At 34.0% G+C, this 26,121-nt stretch overlaps 1 protein-coding gene across 1 annotated transcript; it reads left to right on the forward strand.

The window, feature by feature from the left end:
* Positions 1-65: 65 nt before the first annotated feature.
* Positions 66-25,668, forward strand: LOC141714197 (uncharacterized). The gene is made up of 9 exons (XM_074517728.1): positions 66-316; positions 408-485; positions 583-1,048; positions 1,279-1,397; positions 24,255-24,341; positions 24,439-24,915; positions 24,974-25,025; positions 25,136-25,271; positions 25,370-25,668. The coding sequence occupies exons 1-9, from the start codon at positions 66-68 to the stop codon at positions 25,666-25,668; spliced, it is 1,965 nt and encodes a 654-aa protein (XP_074373829.1).
* The last annotated feature ends 453 nt before the right edge of the window (positions 25,669-26,121 follow it).

Below are 26,121 nucleotides of genomic sequence, written 5' to 3' on the forward strand. Positions count from 1 at the left end.
GTCTTTGTTCAATTTGCACCTATATGACAACATCACAATAATTAATAAAACTTTAATTTACAGTAATGTATGTTGTTGAGTTTCAAAAGCGTGGTCTCCCCCATGTTCATATGTTGATTTGGCTTGATGATGAATCGAAGAGGAATCTTGCTGCAAATGTAGACAAGTTTGTAAGTGCGGAGATTCCGGACCCACTTACTGATCCTGTAGGTTATGAAGCAGTCAAATATTTAATGATTCATGGTCCATGTGGTCTAGAGAATACAAAGTCCCCTTGCATGAAAGAAATGAAGTGTAGCAAGCATTTTCCTAAAAAGTAAGATAAATATTTGTATTAAAATTTCCACAATGATTATTTTACACCCTAAATATATAAACTGATTTTTGTAATGTTCTACGTACTGTAGAGAGACATATTTCGATCAATCGCGTTTCCCAATCTACCTTCATCGTAATACTGGAATAGCTGTTGCAAAAGGAAAAAAGTAATCTTGATAATCGGTGGGTTGTCCCATATAACCGAGATCTGCTGGTAAAGTATCAGTGCCATATGAATGTTGAAATTTGTTGTCATGCCCGTAGCTTGAAATATCTATTTAAATATTGTTTGAAAGGCCATGATCGTGCTACGGTAGAAATCACCACTCATAACAAGAACAATTTATGTCCAAAAGAATCAGCTGTTCATGAAATAAATGCTTATTTTGATGGGAGGTACATTTGTGCCTCTGAAGCCGCTTATCAAATTTTTGGTTATCATATACATTATCGTTCAATTTCTGTTCTTCGTCTATCATTTCATCTTTCGGGTGAAAGAAGTTGTACATTTTCAGAGAGTGATATTTTAGAAAAAGTTGTGCGTCGTGAGCAGCACAAACATAGTCAGCTTGAAGCCTATTTCCTTTTAAATAGAAATGAACCACATGCGCGTAAGTATACGTATGATGAAATTCCACAGTATTACGTGTGGAATGAGAGTGATCGTGTGTGGACGGTACAGAAAAAGGCCATCAAATTGGTCATCTTCTTTACACTCACCACAGTGCTGGTGAGCTTTGGTACCTTCGGTTATTATTTTCAAACGTTCGTGGGTCCATATCTTTTCAATCTCTGAAGTCGGTTAAAGGAATTCAACATTCCACTTTCAAAGAAGCCTGCAAGAGTTTAGGTTTGCTAGATGACGATAAAGAATGGCATTCAGTTATCAAAGAATGTTCAGTAAGTAGCTTCCCTGAATAGATTCGTCAATTGTTTGTTCATATTATTGTTAATTGTCAGGTTTCTGACCTCAGAAAATTATGGGAGCAGCATTGGAACCATATGGTAGATGATATATTGATGAAAAGACGTGATTCACTCGTTGATGACCACAACGATTTCTCTGACAAGCAGCTGCAGTTCTTGCTCTAGCGGGTATTTGTCTATTTACTCCATGTCAATAGATCAATTAATCTAATCTTAAATATAATATGCTACTGTTTGTAATTAAACATTTAATCCCAAATATACAGAGATAGATAAACTACTCAAGTCTATTGGAAAATCATTGAAGTATTTTAAGCAACTACCTCAGCCTCCTGGAAGTTATCTTCAAACCGGATTAAACAATTTGGTCGTCAAAGAAACAAGTTATAACTTTACTGAAATGGAAGCACAGTGTAATGACCTTTTCTCTAACTGCAATCTGGAACAACTTGAGATTGTCAATGAAGTTATAAAATCTGTTGAGTCGGGAAGTGGTGGTGTGTTTGTTTATGGTAGTGGCGGTTGTGGAAAGACATTTGTTTGGAAGACAATCATCTTGTAAGGTCCCGTATGAGGGCTATTTTAAGCTAGAAGGGGGGTTGAATAGCTTAATTACCAATTTAAAAATTGTTAAGGCGTTTTAAAAATATTTTATCCCTTTTTAAAACTTTACCGAGTTGTTATGCAGTTTATATGTGCGAAAGATAAAGTGCAAGGAAAGAAAATACCACACGGTGATTTTATCCTGGTTCGCGATGGCGCAGCCTCTAATAGATTCGCTCACCCCTACTCTAGTCCCCGAGCTCCTCTCCCGGACTCGGGATTTTCCCTTATAATAAACTCGCTCCTTTAGTAGGCGGAGAAGCCTTTACACCATTTACAAGTATTTATCTTGGTGCGTAACACAAGGGTCACCACCTCAAAATAAATGTATTACCTACACAACTTATCTTAGACAATAACTCCCCGCTATATCTTCAAAGTTGTTGTAGAGCCTTTGTGTGGACTTGGCTTCCTTAGCTTTTGCCGGTCTTGGATCTTAGTGATCTGGTCTTGGGTCTTTCCTCTTCTTCACGGTGCGAAGACTACTAACTCCCCATTAGTACGTCTAGGACTTGAGTCTTAGAACGAGAATCACCTCATGTCACTTCACCTCACTACAAAACTAACAAGACAATCCACGAAACAAAACAAGTAGAAAAAGATTTGTTTTGAACTAGTATGTTACTGTACTAGCCCACAAGTAGTATAATATCCAAATAAGAATATTAAAACTGATTAGTTATACTTGACATAGAATAATACAAGATGGTCAAGTATATTTATAATTACTCCTTTATAGATTTAATAAAGTTGTGGAGTAATATGAGAAGTCCTTTTTTATATTAAGCACTTATGGCTTATGACTTCTTTAGTATTCTTCTTCTTTCGATTAAGTATTTATGGATCGAAGAATACTTTAATTACAACCTCGGGGTTGTAATTTTACCTTTAAGTATATCAACTTAAGGTTTTAAGGTATACTTGTATATTGACGATTATAAGGTCAAAGTATACTCTTTTAACTTCAAGCATGTTTATAAGATTTATGAGTCTTAGCCAAGATCCAATTAAATAAGTGCAATTAATTGGCTTAAGATTGTGCTTTCGAAGTTTGGAGGAATAATTACGAGTATTTTATAGATATCGTAGTATAACCCCACGGAACACTGAAAGATGTTAGAAGGGGCTTATACGATATGACTCGTAATTTTTTATATACACGATATGTGTTAGCCAAGAACCAATTAAATAGCGTAAATTAATTGGCTAACTCGTGGATTTGATTCATCCTTAATTTTAACGGATGATTACGAAGTAGTTTATATGGAACAAGCTATAATACCCCAGAACACTAAAGATGTTAGAATGGATTACACTTTTACTTCGTAATATTTTATATGTACGTTATTAGTTAGACAAGATCCAATTAAAGAGCGTTAAGTAATTGTCTAACTCGTACCATCCGTTTTAAGATTTGACAAATTACGAAGTGTTTATATGAGACAAGTAATAATCCCCCGGAGAGCACTGAAGATGCTAGAAAGGATTACACTTAAACTTCGTAATTATATTATGAGTACGAATGAATGTTAGCCAAGATCCAGTTAAAGTGTAAGAAATAATTGGATAACTCGTACTTGTGTCAAATATAATCTCCCCTTGGAGATAAAGTACTTTTCTTTTTAGATCTTCTCGTTGGAATGATTTTTACGAAGATCAAGTACTTATTCGAATTCCGAGTTTGAATCTAAGTTCTCCCCGAGAACTTCCTTTATAAGAGAGCTTGTATTAGAGCTTAAGACGAAGTAGAGAAGTTAAGTACAAAACTTAAATACAAAGAACTCAAATAAGAAGCTAAAACTAACCACTTTTGAAAAACGGTCGGAAAAGTTCGCCGGAAAAATTCGCCAGAGATTCGGCTGAATTTTGGCACTTTGGTCAAACTTGGGCAGCCCTTCGGGAGGTCGGGAAGTGGTAGTGGATGAGCTCACTTGGTGGGATAAAGCTTGGTTGGGTGAAGCTAAGCTTGGGTTTCAAAAACCTTGTATATATGTAAGTATATAGAAGAGAGAGAAGGTTTTTGAGAAGAAGTGTGTGTATAGAATTTGAAAGAGATGCAGAGAAGCACTTCTTCAAAAAATCCCAGCAACTTTGTGGCTCTTTAGCTTATTGAAAATGGGTTAGGGTGGGGGTTTATTTATAGGAGAAATTAGGTGGAATGAATGGTGAAGATTTGAGAAGGAATGGATGGTGGATGGAGTGTATCACATGGATTGATGACACGGCAAGTAGGTTGTGTTTCTTTGCAAGTGGAAAGGAAGCACAAGCTAGTACTCATTCAAATCTCAGCTGATATATATATATATATATATATATATATATATATATATATATATATTAAATATATATTTTTCTTTTATTTTAATCATTCCTTAATTACTTTAATTAAGGATTAAACACCATTAATTATGACCACCCCAAAAATACTTAAATAAATATCATAAAAAATATGATAATTACCTAAATAATATAAAATGATGTCCTGCAAGTTTTGGTCAACTTTAGTCAATGGTAGCTAGGTCAAACTTGGTCAACTGTGGGACCAACTACCTCGATTTTTGTGCCCGGACAAAAATTCTATGAAAGCTACGAAATTTTTACCATACTTAGAAAATACCATTTAAATGATCCATACCAAATTTCAAGTCATTATAGCATGTGGAAGTATTTTATCTAAAATTGGAACTGTTCTCTCAGCCTTTCTTCCGAGTAAAAATACCATTGGTCTTGAAATAAAGGAGATGGATCTTTTGACCAAAGTTTTGACTTGTATAAATATTTAAAATATATTTCCTAATATATGAGATATATTTGGGTGATAGGAAATGTGTTTGAGTATTTGTTTTTGAATAATTTTCTCCGAGAAATGCTGATTTTACGAAACGGGAGAAAATTACTGTGAGTATACAGAAATGAATTGCAGAACTGGATATTAATATTCCAATCATGAATATTAATAATCTTTGAATAAAAACTCTTTTGATTATATGTAGAGATATATTTTGGAAATGTTTTTGATATAGCACGAGACTTCTAAAGAATATCTCTGATATATTCTTTATTCGAGCTTGTTGCCATATTCCTGTTGCAACACAGATCTAAGAAATATCATATCTTGATGTTTCTTCTTCGATCATATTTCCTTAGAGATATATTCCATAAAGATATAGTTTTGATATTTTGCAAGAATGGAATATCTCTTTTATCTGTTTAAAATACATGATTTTGCTAGTTTGACTTTGATTTGGATCAATTAAATTCATGTCCTAATGAAGAGGATCTATGTGTTCTTTAATTTTATGTTTAATCCAAATACCAAAATAAATAATATATCGAAGATATCCTTTTAATCTTCCCCTTTTTGGTATTTGCCAAACAAACATAAAATTATCAGTGTGTGCTTCCCATTGGTGTATGCATGAATTTTTGAAAAATATTTTGCACATAAAGCATTTATTTACTTAGATATTAATTCTCTTTCTTGAGATCTTGCAAAATACTTTGTTAGATGTATCATGCAATAATAGAACACAGATAGATCATTATATATCAAAAAGATAGCAAGTATATTTGTTGAAATGGATCACAAATTCTCTTCCCCTTTTGTTTAGTATATTCCAAAAAGAGTGTATATATATTTATGAGGAAGAGTTTTATTTAACAGAATTGATTAGGTAAGCATGGAAATGTGATCACAGATCTAGTCAAGTGCATGCAGTTTGAGCATATAAGGATGAATTCTATATTGTATGCATGGTATTTGTAATCTTTGCATGTATTGAGGAAACAGATTAATATAGTTTTTGTAAATCAAAAATAGAAGAACTATTTTTAAGCATGCATGATTTGAATTTAAAAGATATGAAGTAAATGTTAATACCCCTTTCCAAATTGATTACCAAAGATGTAGTTTAGAACAGCTTTTATAGAAGGTGTGAATTTAGCCACTTATATTTAAAGGTCAGTTAAGATTGTAGCAAGTTCATCATTTTTAGACAACTTGTACTAAGCCATTTTTATTCTTTTGCAATATGGAGTATATCTTGATTAGTACAAACAACAGTCTAAATGTTTTACATTCTGGAGAACATAATTCAGCAACCACAAGGTATAATAACTGTACTAATACAAACTGTGTTCTTGGTACAAAGTCTAACACTAATACACACTATTTTGTCCTTTAGACAATTCTGGCTAAATTGTAAGTTTACAAATTCTAACACTAATACAAACTGTCTAATCAAGGTCTGAGTAACAGATTACATAGTTTGGAGATCTAATACATTCTAGGGAAGAATCACATTTCTAAAATGACCGAAAAACAATACATATAAATCCATATTACTAACAATTTTACACAGCCAATTACCACAAAGGATGCAGTTGGATTGGTTCAAGACTGGAATATAATACAACACCTTAGTGTGTGTATGTGAAGTAAAATGAGGAGTTGTGGAAAGTATATACCTGTTTTTACCTTATGCATCCTGACTGTTTGCTGGGAAGTTTAAGTGGTGCCTTGCAACCTTGGTGAGACTTTTGCTGGATGCACAAAGCTCAATGTACCCATTCTTTTCTTCTTGAGTCCATTCTGGGACATGTGACTATTTCTGCATGTCAATTAGATACAAAATGACTACCCTGAGGTAATCTGTTAGTCATAACAGTGCATAGTAGGATGTCCAAGACAGAGTGCCTATATATTGTATAAAGTGTTTGTTCATAGTACATGCATCAAATCAGTTTAAGTTTATTAACGATGAACATACTGCAGAATGGTTAAAACCATAAAATTTGATTTCTGATATTATAAATATAATTTTTTTAAATATAACTCAGAAGTTACTAATTGTCACAAGATACTGGACTAGGCAGAGGACAACTAGACTGAATCCGATAAGCATTATTGACCCTTATTCTAACAATATAGTCCAAATTTAGAATAGAGACACAGGACAATGCTTACAATTTCCCGCATAAGATAGATAAAGACAGATTTGTAATAAACAAGCCATGATATATTATCAAAAGTGTTTTTAATAATCAGTGTGGTTGTCACACCCCCAACTTAAATAGCAAAATAGATATAGCTATTACAATATTTTAAATGAAGAATACACAACCAACTCCAAGATCTTACAGTTTAGGGTTTGGAACAGCCCAACACTACCAGCTATTACATCTGATTACAAATACCGAGTCCTCACACAACTATTATTACTTATTCTACCTGAGCTCGAACATAAGCATCAGCATCACAGGTCTTACGGGCAGTCTGCTTGAATCTAACCATAGCTGCTAGCTGTAATATAAGGGTAAAGCAAGAAGTGAGCCAAATGCTCAACAAGTGCTAACAGTACGACACAAAACATAAATTGAGATATACTTTTAAGAATGACAATGGAAAGTCATAACCAAAGGTAACGAGAGATAAAAACTATATGAGATGGCATCATTTTGCTTGCATCAAAACAATTTTAAAGTCATGTCTTAATCAAAATCATTTTATGACGCTACGGATTACAGCCGGTGATCAGCCGCGAAGTAATCCCGAACCTCGCTGGGTTCTAAAACATTATTGGGAATCCCTAGGCAACTTTTAAGCTTAATATAAGTGCGGAAAGGGCTCGCGTCTCAGTCCAGATCCACCATTCAAGAAAACATTTATCCCCCTTTGGGACTGAAAACCCATATTTTATTTATTTCAAAAACTGATGCCGAAATATGACAAAATCTCTTTTGACTGTAAACATTTTTATCAAGGGATTATAGATCAACTCGAAACACGGGAAACAAGGTACTGAATATCAGAGCCATGATTCACAAAACTATTCTCTATTCAAGTAATTGAATGGTTTTCATATATCAAAGATTGGACAAGAGGATTTAGTGAGGCTAATGGATAATATGAAGGGTAATGCCAATTTGGGCTCAAAGCAATGGTTTCTCATCAAGGTTCAAGTGCTGGATCATCAAGAAGGTAAGCTTCATGAATACTAAGGGTGTTAAGGTATGAAGAATGATCTATAACTCAGGACATATCAGAATTGTCAAGCTTTAGGATGAGAAAGAGGGTATCAATCAATGAGGAATCAAGCTGGTAAGTATCTGACTATCAGAATTCAAAGTAAGGTTCTATAGGGGTTCAAGTATCAGGATGAGATATTAATACTTAGGAAACATCAACATGTTAATCAAGAGGATCCATCAAGTAATATATCAACTCTTCATTTTATCATGGCATTAAACTATCATGAAAGACTTTTGAACTACTTGCAATACGTACTCGAGGGTTCATGGCATCTCTATGTAACTCAAAGATAAACAAAAGATACGCTTGATTTAAATATATCAAATGACTCAGGATAATTGCATCAATATATAAGAACTATTCGTAGTAAATACGAAGGTCAAGTTGAATTACTTGCCTTGAGATAGGCTGGTCTGGTCTGACTGGTAGGAGCAACAACTGGAGCTTCACTCAACTTTTATGGCAAGTTTTCCCTCGTCTCGAGATCCTACATAAATAATAATAATCCTCGTTATAATATATTCTCACCAACCTAACCTATTTACAACTCGAAATTAAACACGGATGGCACTTAGGCCTATATGCACTTAATTTATATTCACTTTTAAATTATAATTGCACACACATAGCCACATATTCACATATCATATATTAACACCAAATAACACCATATATACCATAATGCAACACTAGGCTTGGATGATCTCGACTCACCACTTAAGTCACTTGGTCGCTAAACTAGACAAGGTCTTCTAATTTTGGCTTCCTAACTCGATGTGCCTTTCCTAAATTATTCAAAACCTATTGACCCTCACTTGTGCCTTTTGCTCTACTAACCTTATACTATCTTACAACTATGGTGGTCGACCTAATACTCACTTCTAAGTGTTCTAAAACTATGTGATAAGTGATAGTGCTCACTGGTGCAAATTTCAGAATGACAACTATGGTTTCTTGAGTACATTAGACACTCTTAAACTACAAGTTTTTCTTCAAAACTTTTACACAAGACTCTCCTGACCTAAGGGCATCTCACAAACTTTATGTGGCTCAAGGTCCTGGCTTGGGCCTTCTTGGGCCTAAGCTAAAAGTCCACGGTTCCCCTGTTTTTCTGGGCAGAAAATGCCCTGACTTGAATTAACTTGTGACACATGGTTCTAGCTCATATCCTATGAACTATGATTGGAAAAACTTCTCTGACATACCCTCTAACTAAGGCCCAATTGGTCCTAATGAGGGCCTACCCATGACATGGTCAAATCTCCCTATTTCCAAGTTGCAACAAAACTGTCCCCTGCTGGACAGATTTTGTGATTCTACTTGTGCACCTAACCAAATGACATGCAAACCTCCAACCAACTCCTAAAACCTATTATATACTCCCAATACTAACTTCTGGTAGCTTGGGCCTCAAAGTGCACACCAATGACATGGTCAAAACTCACTCTAAACCTCAGGGTGCTATACTGATTTTTCTGCAGAAACTATAACTCTCATTTTCCAAGGTTTTGACTTGACAAACTCAACTAACAACAACTAAATACTTAAACCAAGACTTATACATGGTATTCTACTGAACTAACTCCCTTTTTCTCAAAATAACCTTGGTGAGATCATCCTTACCTAAGGTACAATTATGGCAAAATAAAAGAGACTACACTTCACAAATCACAAATCTTCATGCTTTTGAAACAACAAGATATATATTTTTATAAAAGATAACCACGAATTATTACCATGCAACAAGAAGCATAAATCAATATTAACACATTATTCCTACTGAAATTAAGGCTCACTAACAAAATCTTTCCAAATGATCAAAATCTTACAACATTCTAAGAGAAATCCACATGCATGCATGCCTTCGGGTTTTTCAAACCAAAACAACATATTTTCTACATATATTCCATCTTAAAATTGACATGCAAGCCTAGCATAAGGTATACCTAGATGATCACTTAGCATGCAAGGAGTTTTATCAAATTTTCACCACAAAATTCAAGTCATTATCACATAAACATGCAAAAATTGATCAAAACAGCAAGAATGATTTCAAGGACCATTCATTCGGCTCCCATATGATCATGGCCGAATGAAATGGATGGAAATGGCCATTAAATCATCAAGAGTTTCCTTCTCAAGACTTGGCACTTATCCTTTCATTGTAGTCCTCTCAAAAACAACCTTAAATCCATAAGAATCAAAATTGTATTTTGAGTTTCACTAAAACCTTTACATGCAACCCTTAAACTTAAACTTTCTACTCAAAACTCTTTGGAATATGAATGATCATGGTATGGGAGATAACATTTACTTGTATAAAGAGTAGAAGCTTGGTGGAGAAATAAAGAAAAATGGGGAGGGGTGGTTCTCGGCTAAAGGCCGAGAGTGAGGGGGAGGGAGGGCCGAGAGGAGGGAGAAGGGGAGGGAGGAGAGAGTGAGGTGTGGGTGGAGTATGAGAATGATCATGACATTTGCTTGTTTTTATAGTATTTGATTTGACAAAATTTGAGTGGAAAGGAGAATTGACAAGTCTATCCCTTCACTTATACTTGGTGCATTTTGCATGCAAGGGTAAAGAAGGAAATTGGCTAAAAAATAAGAGTTAGTGGGGTTGGAATTGTCCTCTTTGTCCTTGAAAAGAATGAGAGGGTGGTTTGCATGCAAGGGTTTCTTGTAATTTGCTAAATATGACAACTAAAATTTATAATGATTTATTTTTATAAAATAAAATACAAGTTCAAAAATTATAAAATTTATACCATAAAATAACTTGGATTTTTAGAGACTTTATAAAATCATTTTCAAAATTTGTGAACAAAATTCCTTTTAAAAGAAAATTTTTCCAAAGCTTAGAATATTTCTTATAAATCAATAATAAAGAAATTAAATAAACTCTTGCTTTGAAAAAAAATCATATACTACACAAAGCAAATTTATAATGCAGAAATTTTCACTCACACTAGCGTACAATCAATGAATATATTTTCATTTGACTTTAATATTATACCAAATCCACAAATAATATTACATAAAATGTCGGTCGTAACAGTGGTTCACTGATTATTTAGAACAAAATCCTGAACATGTTTTAAGTCATTACAAACCAAAGAAGTGCATACACTTCTGAAATTCAAAGATCACAAGGTTTAAATATTACATACCCCAACACAGAATCCTTACAAATTATAACTACATCAGAAAGTAGCAAAATAGGTACATAACAGCAAGTACCAGTACAACATCATATAACAGACTTCACCAAACAGCAGACTCAAGCAAACTTAACCAATCACATTTCCATCAGCATCACAGATATGAACCAAATCAGGCAAATTATCAATCAGTTGACCCTTAGCACCCACATTAACTTCTTCTAACTCATGAATCATAGCAGTGTTTTCATGCATAGGGACTTGAAAAGAAGAGATAATATCATGATCATTCATGCAAGGAGTTCCTAGAGTAGATGCAGCCAAATGCTCTAAATATGCAATTCTATGTTTGCAAGAGGCAGTGAGACTCTCTAGTGCTCCTACTTTCTCTTTAATCTCATTATTCTCTTCCTTAACCCTCTTAAGTTCAAGTTTTAGTTCATGAAACATGGTTTTAACAGACTTAAACTTAGACAGAAACACATCTTCCTCTCTAATGAATTGAGGAATAACTGTGGGAGTTGCCTCTTGAGGCTCACAGTGCATCAGGGGCACTTGTGGCCTTATGTGTTCATTAGTGATTTGAGAATCAGCAAGATTAGAAAATGCTTCAGGCATGTTAATGTTGCAAAGTGCAAAGAAAGATGAGATTAGCATACCATAAGGCATATAATCTACAAGATGTGCATTGATCATGTTTAAAAGAATAACATAAGATATCCTGAAGTGGATTTTATTTGTGCATAAAAGGTACATGAGTTTCATATCAAAGAAATCAAAGTACTTACTTTGATTTGGTTTTGGCATAACATTTGCCCTAATGATTAGAGCAATATGCTGAAAAGTGCCAGTGAAGTGTTTGAAATGAATACCACAGTTAATATCACATAAACCATCAGGAATGTCAGATTTACAAAAAGTGCCAAGCATTAGTTCAAATTCAGATTTGTTAAAAACAAACAGAGAGAAGATGTCCTCACAAGACAACTCACACAGATGCAAAGGTAAATGCAGTGCCCTATTAATGCTTTTGTTATTAACACAAATTACCTTTTTGTTGACTGATGTAGTGAAATGCAATATACCATCTACCCCTTTTATGACATTCATGTTACAATAGAATTCTCCCATGAGGTGTGTGCAATAGTGCTTACCTAAGTTATACATGAGACCATCCCACCTAGCCCTTCTAATTAAGAATTCCACTTCACCCTTCACATCAACACAAGTACCAGGTTGGACATTTTTGATAAGTTCAAGAAACTTTTTGGTGTTTGAAGGGTTTGACAGTTTTGGTGGAGGAGGCTTTGGTGTGTTCATAGAGGTGTTTGTGTTTTGTCTTAGGTCGGCTTTTCTGGTGTATACTTTGGCTTGCAAGGGTTTAGGAGGTCTAGGGTTAGGGTATTTAGGGTTTTGATATTTTCTGCTTTGATAGAAAGGGATGGTATGGTTTTTATATCCCTTTCTGTATTGTCTTGAAGGGAGGTGTCTTTTGTGATGGTGTTTGGGTAGTGAGGTTGGAGCGGGTTTGAAGGCAAATGTCTTATGGTGATGAAACTGATTTTTCTCCATATCTTCAAGAAGATATGGGTTTTCAATCAGTGGTCTTGGTTTAGGGTAAAAAGGGTTAGCATTTGGGTTCATGTTGCAAGTGAAGTGGAATTTATGCAACTAGTGTGTGTGTGTGTGTGTGTGTGTGAATGCAACACATAGGATATGCATGTATATATAACCATTTAACACAGATGCAAAGTGAAAAGATTTTAAAATTTAAGATTCTTTTTTTTAAAATTTTACTGTTCATGAACAGTGAAACACATTTAATGCATGCATGGCTGTGTTATACAAAAATCCAAGTAGATACTAGGATGATGTATATGAGAGAATGATGTAATGCAGCATATTAACACAGGTTCATAAATTATTTCAGCAAGCAAATAAAGAATGTATTAAATCTTTGTCTTTGTGTCTACTTTAGAAAACAAAACAGTACATAAGTACAGATTTTGGAAACTATGAGACATAAAGTTGACATCCTAGCTTACTCTACTATACAGGAACTGTACTATAAGTGCAGAAGCATTTAAGGATGAGCTGTGTGTGAAAAGAATTTGATTGAAGAACTGAATTTTTTAATGCAAATAAGATATGTTACATTTATTTCTCAAGAAATTATGTTATTAATGAGATGCAACCAAAGGAATGTCATGCATATTAAACATATAACAGAGCATACACAATCAGTGGTCATTTAATTCAAATAGCATTCAAGGAAATACAATACTCAGATCATTTATATCAGATAAAACACTTTAAATGCAGTAAGTTAAAATACAATGCCACCTTAATTTTCTAAGTGGCCTTTAATCACAGCAGTGATCCAGATACAGGGATGCTCAAGGCTCCCCTGCCAGGTCTTACCGTGAGGGCTGGTGTGTGAGTGTATTAGTTTATATTACACAACTCATTGTACACAATACCTTATCTGATTTTTTGTAAATGCTTAAGTATAAATAAACACAGACATAGACTAAGTACATTCTATCAGATAGGCAACTAGGGGTTGGAGACATTTCTTATCCAGATTCATTGTATAAGACTTCAATCAGGACAGCTTGCACATTTAGTTGATCACACATTTAAACATTTCAACAGTCTTAAATCACTCATAAATGGAAGAATACTAATCAGTAAGATTACACAAAGTTTAGCAGGTAAGTATTCCAAGAAACCAAGATAATCAGGTGTTAGCAGAAGGCTTTAAAACACAACTAATACTTATTAATCCAAGACAGATTCCTTTTTAAAAAAAATCTTTGAAAACTAATGTGTATAAGTTGTATAAAGGAGACAAATAACATCCTGTTAATAGTACATAGATCACTAGCATTTAAACATTTCAATAGTTCTACAGAGATTAATAGGCACTCAGGACATAAATATATGTAATTGTCATTGAAAACCAAATTACCAACATTCTTTAGTACACCTTGGTAGGTTTATTTTAAAAATAGGGATTCAAATATTACACAGAATCATCAAGGAACTAGCAACTCAATACAATCAGAACACTGACTTACTTAGTTCAAGTATATCAACAATCAGTCAAACTTATACCAAGAATCCATCATTAACCAAGCAAATTTTGAGACCTGATTTTTAAACAATTTCTCTGAGATTTTAATTCAAACCAGCAATATAACCAAGCATGTTAAGTATACTTTCAACTATCCAGCTCATAATTTACACTTATATTTTATAGTCCGGGTAAGCTTAACCAAATTGCCCTTAACAGTGATCATTTTAAACAATCATACATTCCAGATTAATCACCCTATTTTCTTGACTCAACTTTATTTCAAACAAATGATTACCAATTCATCAGATAAACATGGTTTGAACAGATAATCTGAAATCCAACTGAAAATCACAAAATCAACAGATAACACTAATTCCACCAGATAATGTAAATCCAACAGATAATTCGAATTCTAACAGAAAATCACAAAAACAACAGATAACACTAATTCCACCAAATAATGTTAATCCAACAGATAATCCGAATTTCAACCAATAATTACAAAATCAACAGATAGCACCAATTCCACCAGATAATACAAATCCAATCAGATAATTTCTCAAATGACAACAAGTTCATCAATAATCCGAACTCTACTCTTTTCAATTTGATCACACACAAACTGAAATTAAACCACATCTTTACCAAAACCAATACGACTTAAATAGACAAATATTTCACACCTGAGCCTAGAGTCTAGCCTGACTAGTAGGTCTTACCTGGTTGACTCAGTCGCGGACTGAGTCAACCTCCGATTTAGTCTTCTCCGTCGCATGCAACCGTAGAGTCTTCCTTTTCCTAGAGAAATTAGCATTTTCCCGTCTTCTCCTGTCATACAACTTGAAATCGAGTCAGTTTTGGCTAAATCAATGATTCAAATCAAAGATAATTGAGTGTATATATATATAAACTGTCTGATTTGATGATTCTCGTTCGATTTAAGTATAAATCGTCGATTTTTATCATCGGAAATCGATTTGATTTCACCAACCCAACCACGATTTATTAATCGTATATTCTTAACTATGATTATTGCAATATAAGCATAGTATCTGATGAATTTCATCAAGAATTGAAGATAGAAATGAAGAAGACGAATTAGGGTTCTTTAGAAGAGAGACGGAGAGAAGAGGCGAGAGAGATTAGGGTTAATCGATAGACTAGAGCGTGCACTGTACCAACAGTGTACGTTTTTATATTTTAGGAAATGAACGACCCGGATTTATTAGGGTAAGGTATGGATGGCTGGGATTAAAAGATGTAATCAGCCACTGGGCTTAATAAAATTGGGCCAAAAAAAACTGGGTTGGATTTGATAAATAGTTTCTATATTTAAAATATATGGGCTTGGATATAGAAGCTTTTTGGGCCGGATAATAATTTTTTTTTATTTGGGCTGGATAATAAGAAAAACTAAAAAATAATTATAAATATATCTGGATTATATTTATCCTTAAAAATTTGGATATATTTAAATATATAAATATTAAAGAGATATATATAAATACTTTAAATAACATGTATTTAGAAATAATTAGAATATATATTTAAGACCAAAACAGATATATATAGATATATATATATATATAATTGAAACATAATTATCAATTTGTATAAGAAGGATTTCTAAATATTTATAAATCTCATGGAATAATAAATATTCACTTGAATAATTTTATTTTCCCGGTTAATCTGGGCTATTTAAGTTATCTTAACCCGATCAATAAATTTCTTTATTGACAAATCTGAGTTTCAGATAAACTTAATAACTTGATCGGGAGAATATCCTTATCGTTGAGATTTCTTTATGATTCTCAACTGTTCTTTATATAAACCATTATTTTATAAATTCCAACATTCCTAAATCCAAGTGGAGTTTAGTGAATCTTTCGGAATTTAATGGTTTTGTGAATATGTCAGCGAGATTGATCTCAATATCAATATGAGTCATTTTTATATTGCCTTTATTGACATGATCATGTAAAAAATGATGTCTCACATCTATATGTTTAGATCTGAAATGTAATACGGGATTCTTGCTAAGATCAATAGCACTCATATTATCGCATAAGATTGAGATCACATCAAATTTTATATTATAGTCAGCTAGTGTTTGCTTCATCCACAGTATTTGAGCACAACACTTTGCAACTGCTATATACTCAGCCTCGGTTGTTGAGATGGATACGGAATTTTATTTCTTCGAAAACCACGAAACTAAACATCCACCGAGAAACTGACAAGTACCACTAGTACTTTTCCTGTCGACTAAATGCCCGGCATAGTCCGAATCAGAAAAACATACTAAGTCAAATGGTATTCCATTTGGATACCAAAGACCAACATCGGTGGTTCCTTTAAGATATCTCAATATCCTTTTTACCGCGGATAAATGAGATTCTTTAGGTGCTACTTGAAACCTAGCACACTTACAAACACTATATTGAATATCGGGACGACTTGCAGTTATATAGAGCAAGCTACCGATCATTCCTCGATATTTCTTTGTGTCTACGGGAATTCCTTTTGGATCTTCCGTTAATTTATCGGATGTAGACATAGGAGTAGAGATGGGTTTGGCATTATCCATTTTGAACTTTTTCAACATCTCTTTACAATACTTGGATTGAGAGATATGGATGCCTTCATCAGATTGCCTTATTTGCAATCCCAAAAAGAAGTTTAATTCTCCCATCATACTCATCTCGAATTCTTTACTCATGTTTTCAGAGAATTCTTTACATAGTGCATCATTTGTTGACCCAAAAATGATGTCATCTACGTATATTTGTACGAGCAATATATCATCTTTTTTTTTTGCCTCGTAAATAAGGTTTTATCGGCCGTTTCCATCTTAAATTTATTGTCTAGTAGGAACTTGCTCAACCTTTCGTACCATGCTCTTGGGGCTTATTTTAAGCCATATAGAGCTTTATATAGTTTATAGACATAATCGGGATGTGTTGCATCTTCAAACCCAGGAGGTTTTTCACATATACTTCCTCTTCCAAAATTCCGTTTAAGAATGCAGATTTCACATCCATTTGATAGACTTTGAAATTTTTATGACAAGCAAAAGCCAATAGCATTCGAATTGATTCAATTCTTACTACAGGTGCATATGTTTCATCAAAGTCTATACCTTCCATTTGGGTATATCCTTGTGCAACTAACCTTGCTTTATTTCGAACTACTGTTCCATTTTCGTCTAATTTATTTCAAAATACCCATTTTGTGCCAATAATGGAAGTATCATGAGGCTTAGGGACAAGTTCCCATACTTTACTACGAGTAAATTGGAGCAATTCATCTTGCATAGCAGAAATCCAATCCTCGTCTAATAAAGCCTCTTTTGCGGTCTTAGGTTCTATTTGAGATAGAAAACTAAGATGATTCACAATATTTTGAACTTGTGACCGCGTTTGAACTCCCTTCCTTAAGTCTCCAAGTACCTTATCTAATGGATGACTTTTTATAGTGGGAATTGCTTGAGGAAGTTCATCTTCCTTTTCGTCCAATTCTAATGGATTTTTATGTACGGGAGTCCCGAGATCCATATTTTCGAATTGTCAAATAACCTTTTCAATATCATCTTGTTCAACATTTTCTTGGTCAACAAGATCTTTATATTTCGCCGGTGGTTTACTTTCATCAAAAGCGACATTCATAGATTCTTCCACCACAAGCGATTTGAGGTTAAACACTCGATAAGCTTTACTATTGTTCAAGTATCCAAGAAATATACCTTCGTTTGATTTAGGATCAAACTTCGTAAGGTACTCTTTTGAATTTAATATGAAGCACTTGCTTCCGAATACTCGAAAGTAGCTTAGTTTCGTAGTTTTGCCAAAATATAACTCGTAAGGAGTCTTTTGTTTTATAGGTCGTAGCAAAACCCGATTAAAAATATGGCAAGCGGTTGACATAGCCTCGCCCCAAAAATATTTAGGTCGACGATATTCATTTAGCATTGTGCTAGCCATTTCTTGGAGTGTTCTATTTTTCCGTTCAACTACTCCGTTGGATTGAGGAGTGTATGGAGCGGAAAAATTATGTGTGATCCCATGTTCATCACAAAAGTTGGTGAAACTTGAATTCTCAAATTCTTTACCATGATCAGTCCTTATATAGACTATGGTTTTATTTTGTTGATTTTGAATCCTTTTACATAAAGATGAGAAGGACTCAAAAGCATCACTTTTGGCTTTGAGAAATTCAGTCCATGTGAATCGTGAATAATCATCCACAACTACCAACGTATATGAGAAACCTCTGAGACTTTGTATGGGAACCGAACCAATAAGATCCATATGTAGTAACTCGAGAGGTCTCGAGGTAGATACCATAAACTTTGTTTTGTGAGAAGCTCAAATTTGTTTACCAACTTCGCAAGCTTCACAAGTATGATCTTTATGATAGTTTAGTTTTGGTATACCTCGGACATGGTCTTTAGTTGATATATTCTTAATCAACTTCATGTTGGCATGTCCTAATCTTCGATGCCATAGCCATGGATCATCCTTTATAGTGATTAGGCATACGTTTACTTGTTTGCTCATGTCACATGTATAAATATTTTTATTTCTAGGGCAGGTGAGAACCAACTTTCCAAGTTTATCTAATATAGAACAATGAGTAGTGTAGAAAATTACCTTGTAGTCATTGTCGCATAGTTGACTTATGGAGAGAAGATTGTACCTTAACCCGTTGACCAATTGAACGTCGGAAATTTTAACTTTCCCATTTCCGATATCTCCGATGCCGACAATGTTTCCTTTACTACTATCACCAAATGTTACGCTCCCCGCGGTAACCTTTTTAATGTTGTTCAAGAGTGACTTATTACCGGTCATATGTCTTGAACATCCACTATCAAGGTACCATATGTCTTGTTTTGCGGCAAGACACACCTACATACATGATTAGTTAAATTTATAGGTATTCCTTTGTCTTGAGGGTCCTGGGGTTAGTACATCATATATAACATTTGATTTATGAAAGAAGCTAGGCATGGTATAATTATCATTAGGCATGTAAATATTTCTAGATGCATAAGGCCTAGTTTGAGGTAGATAATACCTAGAGCTATCATTAAATCTTGATGGAGCATGATAAACATTATATCTATTATTAGCATGGTAATTAGCATAAGCATTTCTACTAAGAGGTTGTTTCCTTCTAAATGCATTATCATTTGTATGATATTGTGTGTTTTTATTTTGAAACATAGTTGGTTGATGAGACCATTGTTGCCTTGGATTCTTATATTCCATATTTTTGTGAGGCACACGTTTATCATCTTTCTTGTATGATTCCTTGCGAATCCATACATATTTCCCCTTAATTTCACCATTCTTGAATTTGTAATATTGAATGGTATGTCCCATTTTATTGCAATAAGAACATTTATAAGATGGTGATTCGGGTGAAGTCTTTATTGGTGATACAAATCTCCGAGTATTTCCTTTAGGAGGGGAATTCTTATTATATCCCAAACCTTCATGATTATATGAGGTTTTTGTATGCACCATTTGATCCAACATCTTATTGCCTTTTGTAAATCTTTGAATGACTTTTTCAAGATTTTCATTTTCTTTCTTTAAGGCATCAATCTTGTTATTAAGGATTCTTTCTTGATCTTCAACTTGAGCTATGAGTTTATAATTTTCTTCTTTTAACCTTAGAGCTTCACTTTTAAGCTCATGGTTTCTAATAGCTCTTTTTCTTTATCAAGATTATTTTTATAAGATGTTTCTATATCTTGAACATTTGATTCATTTAGAATCTTTAAGTTCAATAGATCAACGTGAAGTTTACAAATATTGTCATTCAATTGTATCTTTTCACATTCCATCTCTTCGTCTTTGAGAATTAATGATATATTCTCCGTTTCAAGATTGAGTATGTTTTCTTGAAGTTTATTTACCTCAATCTTGATGAGATGGTTTTGATCTTTTAGAGATGTAATCTCATTCTCATCTTGGACTTTTGAGTCCAACATCCGAGTATATTCTTTATTTTGAGTATGATAAATTTCCTCAATTTTTATCTTCTCGGACCATAACAAATGAAACCTTTGTTCAACATCTTTATATTTATTTTTATAACTTACTACAAGTTCAATTAAATCATGCTTATTCATATCTACGAGAGATAAACTAGATTCATCTAATAAAGATTTAATTAAGACATAGTTAGATGTTACCTCTTGATTTGAAGAGGAGATTTCCGTTGAGGTGGTTTCATCTCCGAGAGCCATTAAGCATAGATTGACCACTTCTTCACTAGCTTTCGGAGCTTCTTCATCTTCACTTAGATCCCAACCATTTTCGGCCACGAGACTTCGTCCCTTTGAAAGTTTAGGACATTCTCTTTTATAATGACCGGGTTGTTTACACTCGAAACACACATCTTGTGTTTCCTCCGGAGATGATTCTTTGGGTTTTGGAGGAGTGTAAACCGGATGGTTTGTAGAGGCATTGGCATTACTATAGGTATTTATATTTTGATTGCCTTTGCCTTTATTGTAGCTCGTTAACGGATAATTACTCTTATAATTGGAAGAATAATTTTAAGAATAATTTGGCCTTCCGTTAGAGTTAAAAACTCTTTGATGATTATTTGATTTAAGGAAGCCTTTTCCGTATCTTTGAGCTTTGCTTTGAAGCACACGATGAAGTTGTCTCGTGAGTAGAGCAATTTCACTCTCATCGAGATTTTGGAGTTCCTCGTTTAACTCCTCGTCGTTTTCATCTTCATCAATTAGTATGGCCTTTAGAGCCATGTTTTTCTTTTTATCCTCCACCTTTGGAGCAACCTTTTCCGGAATATTATCTTCTTCGTAAGCACGAAGATTTCCGAATAGGTTATCAATCTTATACTCATTTAAGTTGTGCATCTCCTTTATAGTAGTGACTTTAACCTTCCAACTAGGAGGTAGAGATTTGAGCACTCTTCTATTCTTTTCATTTTGAGTATAATTCTTTCCAAGTTGAGATAACTCATCGATTATATGAGAAAATCTTGTTTCCATATCGATGATATTTTCTCCTTCTTGGAGTTTAAAGTTCTCATATTCTTGGATCAATGTATCCATCTGAGAATCTTTTATATCAGTGGTTCCTTCATAGGTTACCACTAATTTGTTCCACATTTCTTGTGCCGACTTGCAATTATTTACTCTTTTATATTCTTTTTCTGCAAGTGCACTTGTGAGAACCATTTCCGCCTTTGCGGCTATATTCATTGTGGCTTCTTCCTCTAAGTTGTATTCACTAACCTTCTTTTCGACGATGGTGTCATCGATAGTTTTGGTAGGAATGCGAACACCGTCTTCGAAAGCCATCCAAACTTTGACTCCTTGAGATCTAGCATAAATGCGAAACCTCATTTTCCATGTTGCAAAGTTGGTGCCGTCAAATAGAGGAGGTCGTGAGCTAGATAGACCTTCACCACATCCAACGGGATTAATATACGCCATTCCGGATCACTTTTTGTTGTGCCTGTAAATCTGCAAATCACTTAACAAACACGTTAAAAAGCACTGCTCTGATACCAATTGTAAAGTCCAGTATGTTAGGTCCCAATATGTTTGTAGAAGGGGTGTTGAATACAAACTATACCGTTTAATCGAATAAAATGCGGAATAAAAAAGTGAAACAAAATTCAAGTTAAATAAAACTATTATTAAACTTGAAAGGTGTTGCAACAACGGTATCGTTTACAAGGGATTAATCTCAAATAAATTATTCCAAATCTAGAATAAATTTGACATGAACTTTTTCTATTTTTGAAATAAAAAGATCAAATGCTAAAAGCAATTTGAGATTAAGTTCTAGGGATTTTGATCCGCTAGATAGTTACACAAGAACAAGAGAAGGATTTCTAGTGGTTTAGATTTAACAATAAATACTAGAAATTAATGTCCTGAAATATTGCAGTTAAAGATAATAAGTTCTCTGCTTTTCTTTTTGTTCTGTGTTCTTCAGTTGGTTGAGATATTCAATGTTGTTGTTGAAAGATTAGCTTCTGTTGTTAAGTAATCAAAACAATCCGCTTGAATTGTTGGCAAGACAATCCTTTTTATCAAGCAAGACAATCGGTGAGACTATTGATTGAACTAGCAAGACTATCGGCAAGACAATCCTTTGAGCTGGAAAGACTATTGGCAAGACAATCCTTTGAGCTGGAAAGACTATCGGCAAGACAATCTAAAAGAATTGGAAAGTCTTTCGGTATGACAATCCAATTGTCATACCAGTTCAAATATTTGTCTTGCTGAATTAATATTGAATATTAATTCAAAATCGATTATGAAAATACATAATATTAATTCAGAATTAATTAATCAATTAATTCAATTAATCAATAAATTAATCTTTGTAGATATAATTTATTTTCTTAATTAAATTATATGACTTAATTAATTAATAGAGAATTAATACTATTCTTGAACAACAACCACTCTTCTGACAATCTTCTGAAAATCACTGAAAATTATGAATCAATTCCACCACTTCAATGTTGACACTCGATGTACTGTATGGTTCATGAATGACTAACTTCTGTGATGTTTCTTCATGTCTTGATCTTAATAACTTGATTTTCTTCAGATTAAATCCCTGTAATTAATTGATACCCTGACAAGATCTCTGTCACTTGATTAAATCCACAATCTTGATTTATATCACTGAGGCTTGATCAATTTCTTGAGCTTATTCCAGTGAATTAAGTCCTCAAGTCTGTAGATGAACAGTGTTACTTAATCCTTAGATATATGTTACTTAGTGAGATCTCTTTGACGATAGAACCACTATTTACTTGTTACATCCTTATTTGAGTTGAGTTAAATCCTCGAATAAACAAATAGGCTATGACATATGCCTTTCAATCTCCCCCTATTTGTTTGTTAGATAATAACAACAAATACCTAGAGGATAATTCAACTAACAAATAAGAAAAAGATATAAACAGTAATGCAAAGTAAATAGCAGAAAAGTTATGGATTATATTTAACATTTTCCAGATTCCAAAAGAAATTTACAAGTGAATACGAGATAGATGTTCCTCTAGACTGAACATATGACTACATTTGTCTATCTTGATTCATAAAGCTCTAAGCATATTACATTAAGTTTTGAGCTAATTGAATTCAGTTGTCTTCCCTTCCGAATTCACCTTCTTCCAAATCTTGAAGCAACTCCTTGTCAAAAACACGATCCTTTTCTAAAGTGAAGCTGGCTGGTCTAACTGGTTGAACTCCAACTGACTTCAGCTTATTCTTAAACTGATTATACCTTTTAATGTTCTTTTCACAATAAGCTTGAATCATATCAGCAGCTTTAGTTTTCAACTCAGATGAGTATCCAGCAGTTCTTAAGTGATGTTCCATCCAGACAAGATGCTTAGCAGAGTAGTCTTTAAGAGATTGTGAATCGAGCTGGCAGATTTGAAGACAGTCCGACTTAAAGAATCTTACTTGAAAGGGCAAGTTGACCACTTGAGGACTAGCCTTATTAGCAAACTCTTTTAGCCTTTCATGAAGGACTTCATTCAATTCTGAGCTTCTTTTGACTTTGTTGAGAAGAACCCAAATCTCTGATAAAGAACGATTCTCAAACAGATGAAGTGATACCTTGAAAGATCCTTCACTCTGACAATATACAAATATGCTCATTTCATTTAGAGATCTGTCAAAAGTAGCTGAGATCCTTGAGATTTCAGTCTTGATAGCATTCATGTACACGTCATTATTTGGATTAGAAATTTCCAGCATGTCGAAAAGATGTAGAAACTCCCTATCATTGTTTGTACTCAGTTGAGGTATATCAATAACTCTTCTTGCTTCATCCCATTTTTCACCAATCTTCAGTTTGACATCTCTTCTTCTTTCTTTAGCTTTAATGTCATGAAGACGTTGCTTTTCAAGAGTTTCTATTCTTTGGATGTCTTTCCTCATGTCAATGATCTGAGATATCTTTTTAAGTTCAGCTTCTTTTCTCTTCAACTTTGACTGCTGCTGCTGGAACTCTTTCTCAAAAACAGGATCCACTGGTGCTTCCTCTTCCCAGTCTTCAAAATTACTTTCCACAATGATTATTTTACACCCTAAATATATAAAATGATTTTTGTAATGTTCTAGGTACTGTAGAGAGACATATTTCGATCAATCGGGTTTCCCAATCTACCTTCCTCGTAATACTGGAATAGCTGTTGCAAAAGGAAAAAAGTAATCTTGATAATCGGTGGGTTATCCCATATAACCGAGATCTGTTGGTAAAGTATCAGTGCCATATGAATGTTGAAATTTATTGTCATGTCCGTAGCTTGAAATATTTATTTAAATATTGTTTGAAAGGCTATGATCGTGCTACGGTAGAAATCACCACTCATAACAAGAATAATTTATGTCCAAAAGAATCAGATGTTGATGAAATAAATGCTTATTTTGATGGGAGGTACATTTGTGCCTCCGAAGCCGCTTATCGAATTTTTGGTTATCATATACATTATCGTTCGATTTATGTTCTTCTTCTATCATTTCATCTTCCGGGTGAAAGAAGTTGTACATTTTCAGAGAATGATATTTTAGAAAAAGTTGTGCGTCATGAGCAACACAAACATAGTCAGCTTGAAGCCTATTTCCTTTTAAATAGAAATGACCCACATGCGCGTAAGTATAAGTATGATGAAATTCCACAATATTACGTGTGGAATGAGAGTGATCGTGTGTGGACTGTACAGAAAAAAGGTCGTCAAATTGATCGTCTTCTTTACACTCACCACAGTGCTGGTGAGCTGTGGTACCTTCGATTATTGTTTTCAAACTTTCGTGGGTCCATATCTTTTCAATATCTGAAGTCGGTTAAAGGAATTCAACATTCCACTTTCAAAGAAGCCTGCAAGAGTTAAGGTTTGCTAGATGACGATAAAGAATGGCATTCAGTTATCAAAGAATGTTCAGTAAACAGCTTCCCTGAACAGATTCGTCAACTGTTTGTTCATATTATTGTTAATTGTCAGGTTTCTGACCTCAGAAAATTATGGGAGCAGCATTGGAACCATATGGTAGATGATATATTGATGAAAAGACGTGATTCACGCGTTGATGACCACAACGATTTCTCTGACAAGCAGCTGCAGTTTTTTGCTCTAGCAGGTATTTGTCTATTTACTCCATGTCAATAGATCAATTAATCTAATCTTAAATATAATATGCTACTGTTTGTAATTAAACATTTAATCCCAAATATACAGAGATCGATAAACTACTCAAGTCTATTGGCAAATCATTGAAGCATTTTAAACAACTGCCTCAGCCTCCTACAAGTTATCTTCAAACCGGATTAAACAATTTGGTCGTCAAAGAAACAAGTTATAACCTTACTGAAATGGAAGCACAGTTTAATGACCTTTTCTCTAACTGCAATCTGGAACAGCTTGAGATTGTCAATGAAGTTATAAAATCTGTTGAGTCGGGAAGTGGTGGTGTGTACTTTGTTTATGGTAGTGGCGGTTGTCGAAAGACATTTGTTTGGAAGACAATCATCTTGTAAGGTCCCGTATGAGGGCTATTTTAAGCTAGAAGGGGGGTTGAATAGCTTAATTACCAATTTAAAAATTGTTAAGGCATTTTAAAAATATTTTATCCCTTTTTAAAACTTTACCGAGTTGTTATGCAGTTTATATGTGCGGAAGATAAAGTGCAAGGAAAGAAAATACCACACGGTGATTTTATCCTGGTTCGCGATAGCGCAACCTCTAATAGATTCGCTCACCCCTACTCTAGTCCCCGAGCTCCTCTCCCGGACTCGGGATTTTCCCTTATAATAAACTCGCTCCTTTAGTAGGCGGAGAAGCCTTTACACCTTTTACAAGTATTTATCTTTGTGCGTAATACAAGGGTCACCACCTCAAAGTAAATGTATTACCTACACAACTTATCTTAGACAATAACTCCCCGCTATTTCTTCAAAGTTATTGTAGAGCCTTTGTGTGGACTTGGCTTC

The sequence above is a fragment of the Apium graveolens genome, chromosome 3 (assembly GCF_009905375.1).
Source record: "Apium graveolens cultivar Ventura chromosome 3, ASM990537v1, whole genome shotgun sequence".
NCBI classification, from domain to species: domain Eukaryota; kingdom Viridiplantae; phylum Streptophyta; class Magnoliopsida; order Apiales; family Apiaceae; genus Apium; species Apium graveolens.